At 43.3% G+C, this 14,973-nt stretch overlaps 2 protein-coding genes across 7 annotated transcripts in view; one reads left to right on the top strand and one right to left on the bottom strand.

Moving 5' to 3' along the window:
* Positions 1-9,252, top strand: part of frmpd1b (FERM and PDZ domain containing 1b) — a 27,034-nt gene extending 17,782 nt beyond the window's left edge. For 3 of the 4 annotated variants that reach the window (XM_042226963.1, XM_005937738.3, XM_042226962.1), the window contains exons 9-17: positions 326-451; positions 544-663; positions 1,245-1,378; positions 1,999-2,125; positions 2,402-2,494; positions 2,606-2,788; positions 3,112-3,313; positions 3,558-4,517; positions 4,705-9,252. In XM_042226963.1, coding sequence (XP_042082897.1) covers positions 326-451; positions 544-663; positions 1,245-1,378; positions 1,999-2,125; positions 2,402-2,494; positions 2,606-2,788; positions 3,112-3,313; positions 3,558-4,517; positions 4,705-7,265 — 4,506 coding nt within the window. In that variant the 3' untranslated portion in view covers positions 7,266-9,252. The remainder of the gene's footprint in view (positions 1-325; positions 452-543; positions 664-1,244; positions 1,379-1,998; positions 2,126-2,401; positions 2,495-2,605; positions 2,789-3,111; positions 3,314-3,557; positions 4,518-4,704) is intronic. The other variant, XM_005937740.3, reaches the window with a different exon arrangement.
* Positions 8,174-14,973, bottom strand: slc25a51b (solute carrier family 25 member 51b). 3 transcript variants are annotated; one of them, XM_005937734.3, is made up of 3 exons: positions 14,583-14,715; positions 12,382-13,093; positions 8,174-10,946 (listed from the first exon to the last, which is right to left on the bottom strand). In XM_005937734.3, exons 2-3 carry the CDS (start codon positions 13,039-13,041, stop codon positions 10,728-10,730), a joined length of 879 nt encoding a protein of 292 aa, XP_005937796.1. In that variant the 5' UTR covers positions 13,042-13,093; positions 14,583-14,715; the 3' UTR covers positions 8,174-10,727. The 3 variants fall into 3 exon arrangements, with proteins under 3 accessions (XP_005937796.1, XP_005937795.1, XP_005937793.1); XM_005937733.2 differs by lacking the exons at positions 8,174-10,946; positions 14,583-14,715 and adding an exon at positions 14,918-14,973 and having other exon boundaries at positions 11,285-13,093; XM_005937731.3 differs by lacking the exon at positions 8,174-10,946 and having other exon boundaries at positions 11,288-13,093; positions 14,583-14,714.

Here is a 14,973-nt window from a genome sequence, read left to right as displayed (position 1 = left end):
GAAATTAAGTGCACCAGAAGCTAAGGTATGATTTCCCCCAAAGGTGTCACAGTGTGGGTTGGCTATAACAGTTGTAGTTCATTGGGAGATACTGTTTCTGAAAAAGAAAATTATGAAAAGGTCAGTAAGTCACCATCAGTAGGTACATGCTTCTGTCTTTATGAGCAGGGTATTATTTTTACAGCAGCTTTTGTATTTCTGTTTGTTCTCCCAGCTGAAGCAAATCTGAGACAGGGAATCAGCTTTGTCCCTTTGCCCTCAGTGGAGTGGGACGAAACATGTTTGTCTAAGAGGTGTGAGCTGTTGGTTTTTTTTGTCATTCCAGGACATTGTTCTGACCCTGAAGGATAAGCTGTCCATCCGGGCCATCGAGTACTTCGCCCTGGTGCTAGAGCAACAGTACAGCATCACCAAACTGCTGCTACTGCATGAAGATGAGCTCATTCAGAGGGTGAAGGAAAAGAATCTATGTGGAGATATCTCGTAGATATGTATGAAGATTAAATGCTACAACTTTCCACCTCTATCTTTTGTCTTCACCAGGTGGTGCAAAAGAAAGACTCCCACGATTACAGGTGTCTGTTCAGGGTTTGTTTCATCCCCAGAGACCCAGGAGACCTACTGCAGGATGACCCCTCTGCCTTTGAGTACTTCTTTTTACAGGTCAGAGAAGCTCCTTTATTTGTTGTCACCATTACGGTCATGCATTGTTTATCTCAGAGACTTTTGCTCTGAATTATTTCGCAATTAGACTTTGGTCCTTTCTCTGCGTATGTACAGAAAATAAAACTTTGTACCCACTTTATGCTGAGTGTGCTCTGAAATTCTTCGAAAATATTGCAAAAGTAGCTCTGAAGTCAACATGCAGCCCCTCCTTATAGCTTCATGGCCTTATCCCTATAACACGTTGCTCACATTCTTTAGTCCTTCTTTTGTACAAAGCAGTTACATACTTGCTCTGATGATGCTAAGTCTTGATATTGTTACATGTGGCCTGTGCGTGTTTTTGTTGCTCACTAAAGCAGTGGAGAGTGCCGCTTATGTCATGCCAATTTATTGTTTCATTGTCTTCGCCGATTGTGTTTTCCCTGTCAGTGTCAGGTCGCTGGTTTACTTACAGATATGCTGATGAGCTACGTGCTTTGCAATGTCTGACATGCAGAGTATGCTGGGACAAAAATCAGGTCACTGTAAGGTGCGTGTGTATTATGTAATACTAAAACTGTGATTCTTTCTGCCGGCAGAGTGTTGGCGATGTGCTACGGGAGCGTTTCGCGGTGGAGATGAAGTGCAACACTGCACTCCGCCTGGCAGCCCTGCACATGCATGAGAGACTAGATAGTTGTGGACAGACCAGAACCTCAGTCAAGAGTATTACGTGAGTCATACGCGTGGGAGAGTTTCCGTTTAGGGGTCACACTAGTAGGACACTGTAATTGTGGTACTTCTCATTATAGGTTTTGAGTAATAGGGCCTTGACATTTTTTCACTGCTGCAATTACTGTGATTTGTCTAGGATGAGGCAGCTCACTAAATGCCTAATCTATTAATGTGATGGGAGAGGTTTAGTGGGTGTGTGGAGGATATTTGCCCCATTACTTGAGAGTGGAAGTGTCTCAAAATGCAAAGCAAACATCCATTTTTTCTAAGGATTGCGGCCTGGTTGTCATACATTGTTGTACATTGTATATATTGTAGTACAGAGCAGTTATCTGTACATTTCTATACTTATCCCACAAGTTATAATTGTGAAGACAACTTGCAATTAATGGGACCGAAAGCTGAACTATGACTGTTTAGTAATATCTACTGGTAGTGTTTTTTTTTTTTGGTTTGTTTTTTTAAAGAAATAAAGCTCAGTGAAATTTCTGAATTTAACTTCCGATATTAAGTGTATCTTTGTCCTTACATTACAACCTCTTTTCACTTTTCATGCATTTCTTTGTAACATTTTATTCACTGAGTACTTTCATGCCTCTGCAAATGTGGCGTTGACAGGAAGGAGTTCGGCTTGGACAGCTTCATCTCTCCTACGCTGCTGGGCAACATGAGAGAGAAGGACCTGAGGAAAGCCATTAGCTACCACCTCAAAAAGATCCAGTCCCTGCTAGAGCCACGCCAGAAGGTAAATGGATAAGTGGAAGGAAAATGTGAGAGGTGTAAAGAGACACATAGTGACAGCAGTGACTTCAGGCTACGTTTTAGCTGAGATGTATGAGGACTGCTAATCTTCCTAAGGTTTAAAGCGGTATATGGAAGAACAGCAGCTTGGAGGAAAAATAGATGCTGAGTAGGAGGCTAATTAAAAAGGTGAATAGTCAGTATCAGGCTTGGGTAATGCCACCCACCGCCTTTTTTGTCTGTCTTGCTCATACTGTATATCTTCTCTGTGGTGTTATAGGTAATATCTGCCAATCAGGCTCGTTTGGCCTACCTCACTCAGCTGGGAGAGCTCATTTCTTATGGGGGACGGTCGTACACAGCCACAATGATGGTAAGGGCTAAAGGCCTCATGTAAATTGGTGGATCCATTTGCTAAATGATGGAAATTGCAACCAATTAAAATGACTGCAACACTTATTTTCTTTCTTCCTTCTCCTTCCAGCTTCAGGACAGGGAAGTGCTGGTCACGCTGCTGGTGGGAGCCAAGTATGGGATGAGTCAGGTCATCAACCACAAGCTCAATGTGATCTCTACGCTGGTCGAGTTCAGCAGCATCAGCCGAGTGGAGCTGCTCACGGAGTCGGACAAAGTCAGCTTGCTGCGCATCTCGCTGCATGACATGAAGGTGAGGGGGCCTTAGGTGGGATATACATGTTCATCGAGTTGCAAGGCTGTATTATTCGTAAACATATAGACGTGGCACAGATGTTCATTCACCACACTATATTCATGAACATGACACTAAATATAGGTCAAGCATTCTTTCTCTACTATACATGCGATATATAACAGTATACAGCCTAAGGCTAGCTATATATAATGTTAATTCATGAATGCAAAGGTGACTGTCTCTCCTTCTTTCTCCCACTCCATCGCTTTTCCCCTCTTACCCTTTGGCTTTAAACACTACTACTTTACCTTTTTTCTGCAATACCCTCCCCCTCTCAGCCATTTGCCTTACTGATGGACTCTCTGGCAGCCAAAGACTTAGGGTGTCTGCTGGGAGGCTACTGCAAACTCCTGGTGGATCCCAATGTCAACGTCTTCCGTCTGGGGCGCCCAAAAGTGAGGGTGCACCGGATTCCTGCTGAAGAAGGTGTGTGTGGGAGGTTCGCCGTAATAGAGGGCGTGTGCTATGAATCCCTATCAAGTGAGCAAAAACTGTTTCACTTAAAACTTATGACTTTCTGGCTTTGGCCTTTTTGATAGCCTTTTTTTCACCTCACATGTTTATTTATGTCACCATCCAGTACGGATACGGATAAAAAAAAAAAGATAAGATGTCATATTTTTTTTTTACTATCAAAAATTAAATATTATTCTCCTTTATGAATGCACTAACACAGCTTTCGCAATGCTTGTCTGGTGTTTGTGCACTTTCTGGGTTTTATTAGGTTATGTGTCTCGCTGCTGCAGTGACTCAGACGACTCAACAGACGAGGATGACCCGATGGATTCTCAGAATTACAAACGCCCAGACCCAGCAAGTCAGGACTGGGAAGAGAGGAGAAGAGAGGAGGAAGAGAAGAGGAGAGAGGAAGAAAGAAAAGAGAGAGAGGAGCACAAAGGCAAACAGGAAGTGAGGATAATAGTGACAACAGAAGGTAAAGGAAATGAGAGTCCAGATGAAGGAGGAGCAACAGGAAGTGGTCTGCATAAATTCAGTGTTATGGATGAAGAAATGAACCTGGACTCTTCCTGGTACCACACTGACCTGCGAGTCACCAGCAGCTTCTCCAGCTTGTCCAGCAGTTCCTTGAGCACTGCACTTGAGGAGAGCAGTGCTGCCAGCAAATCCAAATCTCGCCTTCACGGGCCGCACGTAGGCGAGGATGTTCCGAGTTTTGATGTTCACCACCCCTACCTCCTGGAGCCAAAACGCCATCAAGGGCCACGTAGACCCACTAACCTCAATTACCGTGGGAATGACAACTCTTGCCTCTGCTTTGCTGACCTCTCCAAGTCTGACTTCCTACCAAGCCCGCCTGGGGCTACCAGTGATGACGATGATGACGATGAAGAGGAGGAAGATCGGGGCGCTGAGACACTTAGACGTATTTCTAAGATTCCTAGTTCAAGAGATTTGAGAATGATTGACAGCATACCCTTTCAAAGATCACCTATTAAAAGAAAGAAAAAGACCCCTCCCAAAGTCCCAGTAAGAACAAGTTCAATTCCTGGGAGCAAAGCAGGAAAGGCTGAGAACCGCCTGTCAAAGGATGAAGACAGCATGTTTCTGACACCTTCACCCAACCCCAAGCCGAATCTTTTGGTCAAAGACAATGTCTCAGACTCTGAGGATGAGTTTTTCGATGCACAAGAGAGATTTACTCCTCCAGTTCCTGATCTCTCAGGTTTGTTTACAGCATGCTTGATAACTTAGTCCCTTGATGGTATATTTATCTGTGTACTGGTGACATGTGACAGCACTGTTACTACGATATGTTGAAAGGAGACGGGACAATTGTGAGAAGATGTGTGTCGGTCCATTAATACCTGTCTTTCTGTTGTTTTCATTTCATTTTTCTCATTCTCTCACAGATGCAGAGCTGGCTGACCGACGCAATGCTAATCGTTTGAGTGGAACCTGGAACAGTCTTCCAGCTGTCTCGCGGAAAGAGCCGTCATCTCCACTTGCCAATAAAAGCCAATCCTATAAAGCCAAGAAAGAAGCGGATACACTTAAAGCCCCTTCGAATCAACTCAACAACCAGCAAGGCAGTCCTTCAAAGCCATCACAGAAACCTGATGTTAAGGTCAAACCACCATTGGCACCGAAACCACAGCTGCCTCCCAAACCTCAGATCATTCCTCCCAAGTCTCCCCAGCATGGGAGATCATATGCCCAATGCAATGGAGATGCCTCTGGACGTTTGTCGTCGGAACTCCTTGAAATGGAGCCGGACACCATGGAGTTCAAGTCGGTCACATCAGGTGGATTGCCTATGTCGTCATCCTTGATCACAGCAGTGCGATATAGCAAGCAATCACTATCACAAGATGAAGAAAAGACAAAAAGACAGGAAAGCAGCACAAAACAAAGTAAAGATCTAGAAAATGGAGCGCGTGCTGTTTCCAAAAAAGAAAAATACGTTCCTGATGAATCGCAAATTCCTGAAGCTGAGGGGAAAACCAGTGGAACTGACCTGCTAACAAAGAGGCCAGCAAGCCTAACCCCAATCACTCACTCTAATTCAGGAACTAAGCTAACAATACCCCCTCCAGTGCCTCCCAAACCCACTTCACCAAGCAATCTTCACCCCTTATCGCTACCTGCCAGCTCTCCCGTCTCTCCTACTGATCCAAGCAAAGGGATCTGTAAGGATGGCGTCAGTACTCCAAATGGAATTCACCCTTGGAGCAGTCGTAATGGGAGCATCCAGTCAGGACCTAGAAGGGTCTCTCTGAGCCACGAGAGCCTTTCACCCAAAAATACAGATGCACCTCTTACAGTTACCACCTCGCTGACCTCAACCAATTCTAAAGGGGGCCTAGAAAGCAGAGAATCTGGAAGATCTGGTTCAGGATCTGACCTGAGAACCAGCTCCTCCAGTCTAGGAGGCAGGCTACCTGCCTCAGCCCTGAGAGGGAAGATTCAGGCCCTTCCTTGGTACATGACCCGTTCCCAGGAGATATTAGGAACTCTGGACTATCCGTCCACTAGTTCCATAAATGGCGACACATCTGGATTTGGCTCTGGTTTGTCTGTAGCCAGTGGCTTATCAGACCTAAACAAAACTCCTGTCAAGGACAAAGAGAGTGTGCCCTCAAAATCAGGAATCAAAGGGACCATTTTAGATGATGGAGCTGAAGTTGTCATAGCAACAATCAAAGAGGCCCAAGAATTGTCGGCACACATGAAAAAGGCCAGTGGAACAAACGGCTCCCACCCTAATCTAAGTTTTAGAGAAAATATTGCACGTAGCAGCAGCGTTTCATCAGAGCAGCCTCAATCGCGGTCTCACTCAGCAGTCGGGTTGGGAGGTGTGTCCAGCATGGAGATTGGAGGTGACTCACCGACCTCCTCACTGGCAGACAGCACTCCTCCACAGCAACACCGGGAGGCTTGTGGCTGCCGCACTGTTTACGCCAACTGTTTCAGCGGAGACACAGAGGATGGCGTTAGCTTTGATGATGAGCTCACAGTTTATGAGTTCTCCCGTCGCATACGCCCCAAACCTGTCCAGCCGGCACCTGCCCCATCTCCTACAACAACACCCTCTCTCAAACCCAATATTCTTTCACTGCTGAGGGACAACCCTCGCCCGCTGTCTACTTTCTCTACGACCTCTTCTGAACTCAGTCCTCTTGTTTCGTGTCCAGTTTCACCCACAACCTCATTCGGCGGCTCGCTTCGTTCCCTAACTAACAAGAATTATGGTGGGCTGAAAGGCGGCTTTGCCTCTCTGCGTCACGATATAGATCAGCTTCTTCTGGTCTTAGAACGAGGTGCACCTGAGCAAACAGAGCAAACATCATGCCAAGATGCAAAGCAAGATAGCACAAAGTTAAAAGTAGGGCCTGATCTAAATCATAACGGAACCGAAGACAGCCCTGCCCCAGAAGCAAGCCTAAAGTGTAATAGGATGACACCTGCTACCATGACAGAGGCCGAGAGGAGTCTTCTTCAGGCTGAGGCTCGACGGTTAGCATCTGGATGTCAACGAGCCACGCGGGTAGGCTGGGCGCCCGATGAAGCCCTGCGTTCTTTATCCAATAGTTTTAGTGCCCTGGTACAGCTGTCGGCAGCCTGTCTGCAAACAAACCCTTGCACTGGTTGTGACATGTGCCATAATACAAATCTGGTTCAAAAAGTTGAGGACAATGATGGCCAAGAGGCCATGGACAAGCTGAAAGAGATAGTGGGGCTGTATCGGGAGTTTGTTGGGGCTGTTGAGACAGCTGGAACTGGCGCTGGGGCAGTGGGTAGGAGCGGGGGCGTCAATGGGACCGTACAGGGTCAGGGAGAGGGCGACGGGGTAAGGCTGCTAGCCAAACGATGCACTGTGCTCATCTCGTCTGTATTCGCACTCACTCAGCTCTTCCGGACACCCACGGTAGAGCCCTCGGACACACCCGGACATGTACCTCTAAACTTTTGATCTGTGAACTTTTACCCACTAATAACGCACTGACTCTAGAGGTGAAGACAAGAAGAAGCAGCACAGAGCTATCTGGTGTGTAACGCTTGTGTTCTTGTACAGTAAGTGCCATGCACACCACACAACACCACAGCACACACACACCCACATTGAAACACAAACACCAAACACACCCCTAAAACGAAGCGATGTCACTTCGTTGTTAAACCTCTCCTTGGACGCATACGGACTATGCATTTGTACATATGAATTTTATAATTATCTCATAATTCTCTTATTTTATGATACAATATGTGTATGTATGTAATGATGAATTACCCATGTATGTATTTATGTATTTATTTTTACAATATTTGCACCATGATCTGTGACTGGCAGGTCTCTGGTGAGGAAAAAAAGAACTATGGATGTCACTGGAACTTTTTTTTCCCCCCTCCCCTTTGAGACAGTATTACGTTATCTTTTTGCTGCTTTAAATATTGCTCCACTCCACAAGGTGTAATCTGTAAATTGTCATTTTCTACGTTTATGATTACGGTACATTTACTGACAAACTACAGGAACTATTCTGTATCTCACTTGCGAAATATAGTAATAAATGATTTGTTTTATATGTGCAGGTTTTGCACCTTTGTAAGGATTTAGTTTTTCAACATTACAGTCACGACTATACCATTACACAGCAGGGAGAGCACTTTTGACTGTTACAGATTGCACCTTTTTTTGAGACATGTACCCTTGTGTAAACTGTTTTTCTGCCCCTTCCCGGTCCATACCTGACTTTGTGTGAATGCTTCCTGGATATAACCCCATTCCCAATCGTATGCAGTATTATAATATTACTCTAGTTTTCATCCAAAGGACACTACATACAGTATATATTTTCTGGGAATGTGTGGGTGAGGTCCACCAAAACAGGGGACCTTATTTATGTAGTTTTTTTTTTTTTTTGACGAGGCACAAGAGTGACTGTTAAACTCTATCCAGATGTAGCAAAGATCCAAAGTCTTAAAACACTGAGCCACAACTGTTCCCTGCCAATGTTTCGTCTTTGGGTGCACCACTTTATTAACTGAGTACTGACTGATGGATGGGCTGATGGTCAATGCTGGGGTCAGAACTGTAGATATACATTTATATCTCTGTGTCCTATTCTGTCCCTACTTTAGTTTATGGCTATGCAAACATAAACCCCTCAACCCCCCCCCCACATACTCTGTTGTTTTTTTGCGCTAACATTAAAAACAAACAGCAGCTGCATTATGTTTGCTTGAATATAATGGATGCTTTCTTTGTTTGGAATGTTGGTTTTTGTCTTGTTTCTGGAAAACTTTCTGCATTAAGGAATGCAACATTTTGCAAGGTTGCATGGCATTAGCATTTTGTCAATATAAAGACTTCTGTCTATACTGATGTCTGTGAACTTTCAGTAAAAGGACTACGTTGCTCAATCGGTTTGCTGATGTACAGTGTTCACTTATCAGCTCCTCCATATCACATGACGCCATCCGATTTGAAGGATTTACTCGAGCCACCTACAAACAACAGGAAGCTAATTAAGCCAAATCAGTCAGCGGTTGCTTATTCAAATATGATAAGGGGATTAGCTGAAATAAAGACTGCTTAAGTGCTGAGAAACAGCTGGTGAGGGGAAAGGTAGTGTATTTAATCTTCCAGACTGATGACTGAGGGAAATTTTGTTAAGGTAGTTGTGCAGCGTCCATCACCGTGCTAACGTCAAGACGTTGTGTCTCAGGAGGGTCTCCTGTTGTTCATTAGGCTGGCTCCATCAGTAAAGAGTGCCTGTGTCACTAACTCTTTCCTGTACGGGAACATTGTATGAACAGCATTTCATAGTCAGAGAGTCCACTGTGTTTCTACAGAAGCAGCCACTTTTCCATCCCCACATAAAACATGAAGTTAATGTACCAAGAAATGTATTGTTTGGGAATAAATGAAACACTGACCTTAATAATGCTGTCTTGAATATTTGGGAACTGTGTGTACTTTCATTTACCAACAAGCAATTCATGAAGCTCCATTCACAAATATCGAGTGTTATTTATGAGATCATAAGAGATATCACTGCACACCGATATTCAACCCCATGGTGAATATTTCACTTCAGCAGATAAACTAATATTTATGAATCTCATAGCCTCTGTACCATCTTTACGCTCCAACTCCAAAAGTCTTGGGTCACCCCTTATTTCTTTATATGTTGCAAGGAAAACTAAATTGGTGCAACAATTTATTGAAATGTATGTAAAGATACATGAAACATACAGCATAAAATGCAAAAACTGAGTTTGCACAATTCTAGTGAACTTGAAAGTCAACATTTGGTGTGACCACCTTCATTCTTCACCATAGTGTGAACTCTCTTAGTAGAGTAAATTCTTTAAGTAGTGTTTAGGAATGGTTCTCCAGGCTTCTTGAAGAAATAGCAAAGCTATTATTTGGCTATTAGGTGCCTTTTGCTCCCTTCTGTATCAAGATGATCCCACCCTGCTTCCGAAAACGATTGCTCAAGAGCAATATAACAAATCTGGTTTATTGGAAGCATAGTATAAAGAAATGAGGGGTGGCTCAAGATTTCTGCACAGTACAATAACGAATGTAGATTGTAGGATTGTTTTTTCAGTGTTAATTTCCTACAGTTTCAAGATGGCAGTGTTTGTCTATGCATGAGGCCACCCCCTCCCCTTTTTGCTTTTTTGGTACTGGTCTTCAAACTATGTGGAGAGCCAATTAGCAGAGTTCAAGCAATATTTCTGCTACTATGATTAAAAAGGATTTTTAGATAAATTTGCACATAAAAAAAAGTTAGATTTCATCTAAGACAGCAATCAGAAGGACACTTGATGTGGTGCAAAGAGAGCTGAGAGGCTTTGAAGCAACAGCAGTTCAGCGCTTCTTGATCTAAAGTCCCTCTGTCAGATTGTCCTTAATCTGATCATCATCTGCTGTCAGACTTCTTGACACAGTAAGCTAGAAAGTGGTACTCTGTGCTGACCCAAAACTCAGTCTCACAGTGCTGACTTGATGTCATTTCTTTTAAACAAAAATCCTTGACAACGCTTACACACATTGCATAAGTGTTGTCACTTACAAAGAAGGGATTATAATTAATAAACGGGAAAAACAGGTCGAATAGTTTACACATTATCATTGTATGACTCATAGGTACAGAGCAATGAGGTCACAAAACAGACACAAAAACTGTTTCATAACATATGTGTGTCTCAGTTACGTAAAGGAAAATCTTTCTTCTCTCTAGGTGAAAAAATGACAGTCAGCTCATTTTTCCTGAAGTACTTCTGTATTTATTCAGGTTTTAACTGAGATTTAAAACATTTTAGCACAATTACTAACGTGACATTTCATTTTCGTAGTGATCCAGAAACTTTTGCTTCAGGAAAGTGATAAACAGCGTTATTTGATACACTTTTGAAGAGGATATTAGAATGAAAAGACTTGAAGAAATAGGCCGAGTGATCCATTTACATGGCAGCTTGAGCTTTTTGTGCCACTGAACATTACCCTCTGTCCCCGTCTTCTCTCTGTGCCACTACTATGAAGCCTCTCTCTCAAGTGTCCAAGCAGCATGCCTTTCCTCTTCGGGTTGTCGAACTCAGCAAGAGCTGCAGTATGGTGACTGCAGCTACTCAAGCTTGAAATCTGAGCCCATTATGTCAACAGATGTTACAGACAGAGGGGAGAGCAAGCGTGACAAGAGAAGATATTAAAGTGAGAGCAAAAGGGGGGAGAGATACATAAATAAAATAAATGGCAGTAAGTTTTAAAAAAGGAAACAACCAGTGAGGAACATTTGTCTCATAGCCAATAAAAGAGCAGTAGAGATGCAGAACTCAACCACAGGTCTTCTTCTCCTATTTGCCATCTTACACATCAAGACTGTTTTTTTCCCTCCCTGTATTTCAATTAAAAAAAAAAAAAAACTGACAAAAGAGTACACCACAGGGCACTTATCAAAACACACACAAAAAAAAACAAAAACAAAACCACAAAACCAAAAAAAGGAAAAGAAAAAACCCCCCCACACACACTGGCAATAGCACTTCAGAAAATAAATCAAGACAAAACATTATTTAACAAAAATGTCAATTAACTGACTCACGTGTGAAAACTGAGACCTTTTTGTTGTAAAAAATAGAAAAAAGGGAAAAAACTTCTTATTTCTTTGTTCCTTTTGTTGAAAATTCCTAGACTTTGTGCACTGCTAATACTGATTTCAACAGTCACTTAAACATTTGCCTTCTTATGTCTTACTTCAATCTGAACTGGTGAGCACAAGAACAATGCTCTAAACATGGGGAAAAAAGCACAAAACTGTTTAAGTGGCAGAACTTATCTTCACAGGAGGCGGCGCTCTTGGTCAAACAAACATCACAGCAAACAGCATGTCCACAGAGAGGGATTCTCCCACAAAAGAGGAAATCACTCAAGTTTTAAAGTTTCCTTTTAAATCTTTGAAAAAGATTGATGGAGCTTTGTGTGCGTCCTCAAACTTTACAACACAGACCAAACACGGGCATATTAACTGGACCCTGGCACAAGTTTTGCCTGCTTTTAACACTTTGACAACAGCAGAAAGTAACAATAGCAGGCAGTTATCTTACAGTGACTGTTGGCCCCAGTCAGAAGTACAACTTTACTGTTATCTTTTAGTTCTGGAAATGTTGGACAGCAAGTGCACCGACTTTACTTTACAACCTCTCATTTGTCACTTTAGACTGGCTCTGTTCCTCCGCTCAACACCCCTCCCTTAAAACACTTTCTCTTCCAATCTAGATCTCATTTTTCCTCTCCATTCCTCTTCTCATAAGAGCTTCAGCAGCAGCTCATAGGTGGCATTGATGATCCCCCAGGAGAGAAGAGAGCGATGGTAGTTGAGGTGGGCTCCTCTGAACAGCATGGCTATACTGCCACCCCTCTCTCTCCACACTGTTAACAGCACCTCTCTGCAAGGATTGAAGGCTCCACCCACCTGAGACTGAGCCCGCGATTTGACGACATTTAACGGGTAGAACATGATGCCAAGGCCTGCCCCCAGCAACCCTCCGCAAACAAAATCATTAACCAAGTTACCTGCCTTGCTAGTAGCTTCTGGGAGCTGCTCTTTAATGGGTCCCCTGAGCCCAAAGAAGAGAACATTGCTAGGACCATTGCGCAGTAGTATGGGCACGAGGCCACGGTAGCACTCTCTCACACCATACTCTGTCACAAGTGTCCGGAAGGTGTGTGCTGTGTTGTTGAAGCGCCCGTGGTGCCGGTGGTCTTGTAGGAGAGTCTGCACACGCTCAAACGGTGTAAGGATGGCCTCTGCAGTTCCTGCCAAAGCTGCAGCAAAGCTTCTTGTAATCAGCTCTGGCACGCCACTGCTCCCAGCATGGTCTAGTAAGACTCTAGAGAAGTCCTCATACAAGCCAAACATGATGGCTACTGTAGTGCTCTTTTGGAGAAGTGGGGGAAGTAAGCCCCGATAAAGATTCCTCAGTCCATCCCTCTGGAGCTGTCGCACCGCATCGATGGCCAACACGCCATGCAGCTGTTGGCGGAAGAGGACTTTCTGGATCGGAAAGGTCAACAATATATTGGTAAAAGCTGCAAGGGAACCGCAAACATAGTGCTTCCCTTGAGGTCCAAACCTGGCGGTCAGAATGCCAGCAGACAACAGGGAATGGCCTCCTTTTGTCAGGGCTTGGGTCTGAGGTGTCCGCGCTGACTCGGAGTCCATGGTGCTAACAGCCATCAGAGGCCCGGTGCACCACAGCCTTATCCTCAAGCATCACATCAACATACTTCTGTAAATTTATGAAACACATTAGAAAGAAGAAATATCAGCAGGTGGTTTTTTTTTTTTATCTCTTCACCCAAACAAAGATATTAAGTATGACATTATTTGTGAAGTACAAATAAAAAATTAATCTGTGGCTCATATTCTCTAAATGTGGCCTAAAGCTGGCTGAACTTTTCCAACTCAATAACCTGCCTCAGACTTCTACAATTACACTGCAACAACTGCCAACTGATAAGAGTATTACACAGCTTAGCAGCCTGATACGTGCATGCTACGTCATGAGAGAAGCAAAACTGTTATGTACAGACTACACCCTTTATTTGCCTTGAGCATTAAATTTAGTTATTTATACAAAACATGCAACGCATACATCTTGTGACATACAATAACAGCAGTACAAATGGATGTTCCCACCAAAATTATAAGAAATTGTCAAAAACATCTTTAGTATATAAAGCAACAGAAGGGAGAAGTGGTGGTAATGGTGCACGGTCAGGAGAGGTCAAAGGAAATCTACCAAAAGACTCTTGACACAGTTTTAAGTCAGTATTACAACACGAGACGACCACATGGCTGCTTTTGCATGAAATTGCATTGTGACATTGAAAACACCTGCAAGTTTAAAGTAACCAATATTTTTGTGTCTCTGCGCCTCTTTGTTGCAGATTTGCTTCCATGATATTTTAGAAGAAATTACCCAACTTCCCTGCGATGAAAAACGGACATTCCATATCCAAGCATACAGATCACTGTTAGAATTGTGACATCTAATCAGAAATACAGTCCAACCATCCCTTTTAACAATCAGTACATTACATTTACTTTGGATATTCGACTGCACCTTCTTGCTTAAAACCTCTACATTTACTTTAAAATGAGTCATAATCTAACACTATAAGGTATTATTGTTGCACTAAATAAATTGTTAGTTATAATCTTATTTTGATCTTGATATTTTGACTCAAATTTGAGCGGAAACAAACCATCTTAACACAACCTAATCTTAGGCGAACACGCCCTCTGTGTACCGTTTCTTTAGGATTCAGTAACGTGTCGCATCAAGATTTTTCCAAGTTTTCCAAGACAAATAGCAAGACCTCTCGAACATAGAAACACTATTACTTGTTTTCTGTATGAATTACTTAGTAAGGACAAACACATCACTGAGGAGTTAGCACGCTTAGCGTAGCAGCCACACATAGAAATGATGGACTGGTTAGCTAGCTAGCTCGACGGTGCTAGTACCTGCACCCCTCGCTTACGTTTACGTTTAAGATAAAATGAGGAAGTGACGAGATATATAGTCACTGCATGCTACGCAAAGACAATTGTCCAACTAGCATGCTAAGTGGCTAGCAAGAAGAGAGTCAAACGGACAAGTATGATCCATGTTTGGTTGGAAATATCGTCCGCTGCCACTGAAAGTCAACAGGCAAAATAAGAGTCGCGTAGTTTTGGTAACATGAGGACCTGGCCCACAACTGAACCTTTACCTGCAGTGAAACCAGCCGCTGTCCTATCCCTGGACAGGTAGAGCGCTGCTTTCTGCTGGGTAATTGGGCCACTACTGTAGGTCGCGTCTGCAGTCCTAACAAACGCAGGTGACAGCAGCGCTTTTCCACGCCTGCGCACTGCTGTCGATCCGAAACCGTATGCATTGGGTAACGGCTGATTCGGAGGTAGTTTTGAGATGTATTTTAGAATTTATTGTATTTAACAGTGCAAACCTCAATAACTTTAGTTGTTTAAATTTTCCTGATTTTTTTTAAGTACGTCATATCAGAATAGTCGTGTTACAATTGTTCTTATTTTTGTTGTTGTATTTTACCTGATCCGGTAGCCATTCGACGTAGCTGTCGTAAAACGACACAACGCGTCGTGACG

The sequence above is a fragment of the Haplochromis burtoni genome, unplaced genomic scaffold (assembly GCF_018398535.1).
Source record: "Haplochromis burtoni strain Fernald_Lab_line unplaced genomic scaffold, NCSU_Asbu1 Contig_236, whole genome shotgun sequence".
Taxonomy (NCBI): domain Eukaryota; kingdom Metazoa; phylum Chordata; class Actinopteri; order Cichliformes; family Cichlidae; genus Haplochromis; species Haplochromis burtoni.
The sequence above is the reverse complement of the archived record's forward strand: the minus strand, read 5'-3'. Positions and strand labels throughout refer to the sequence as shown.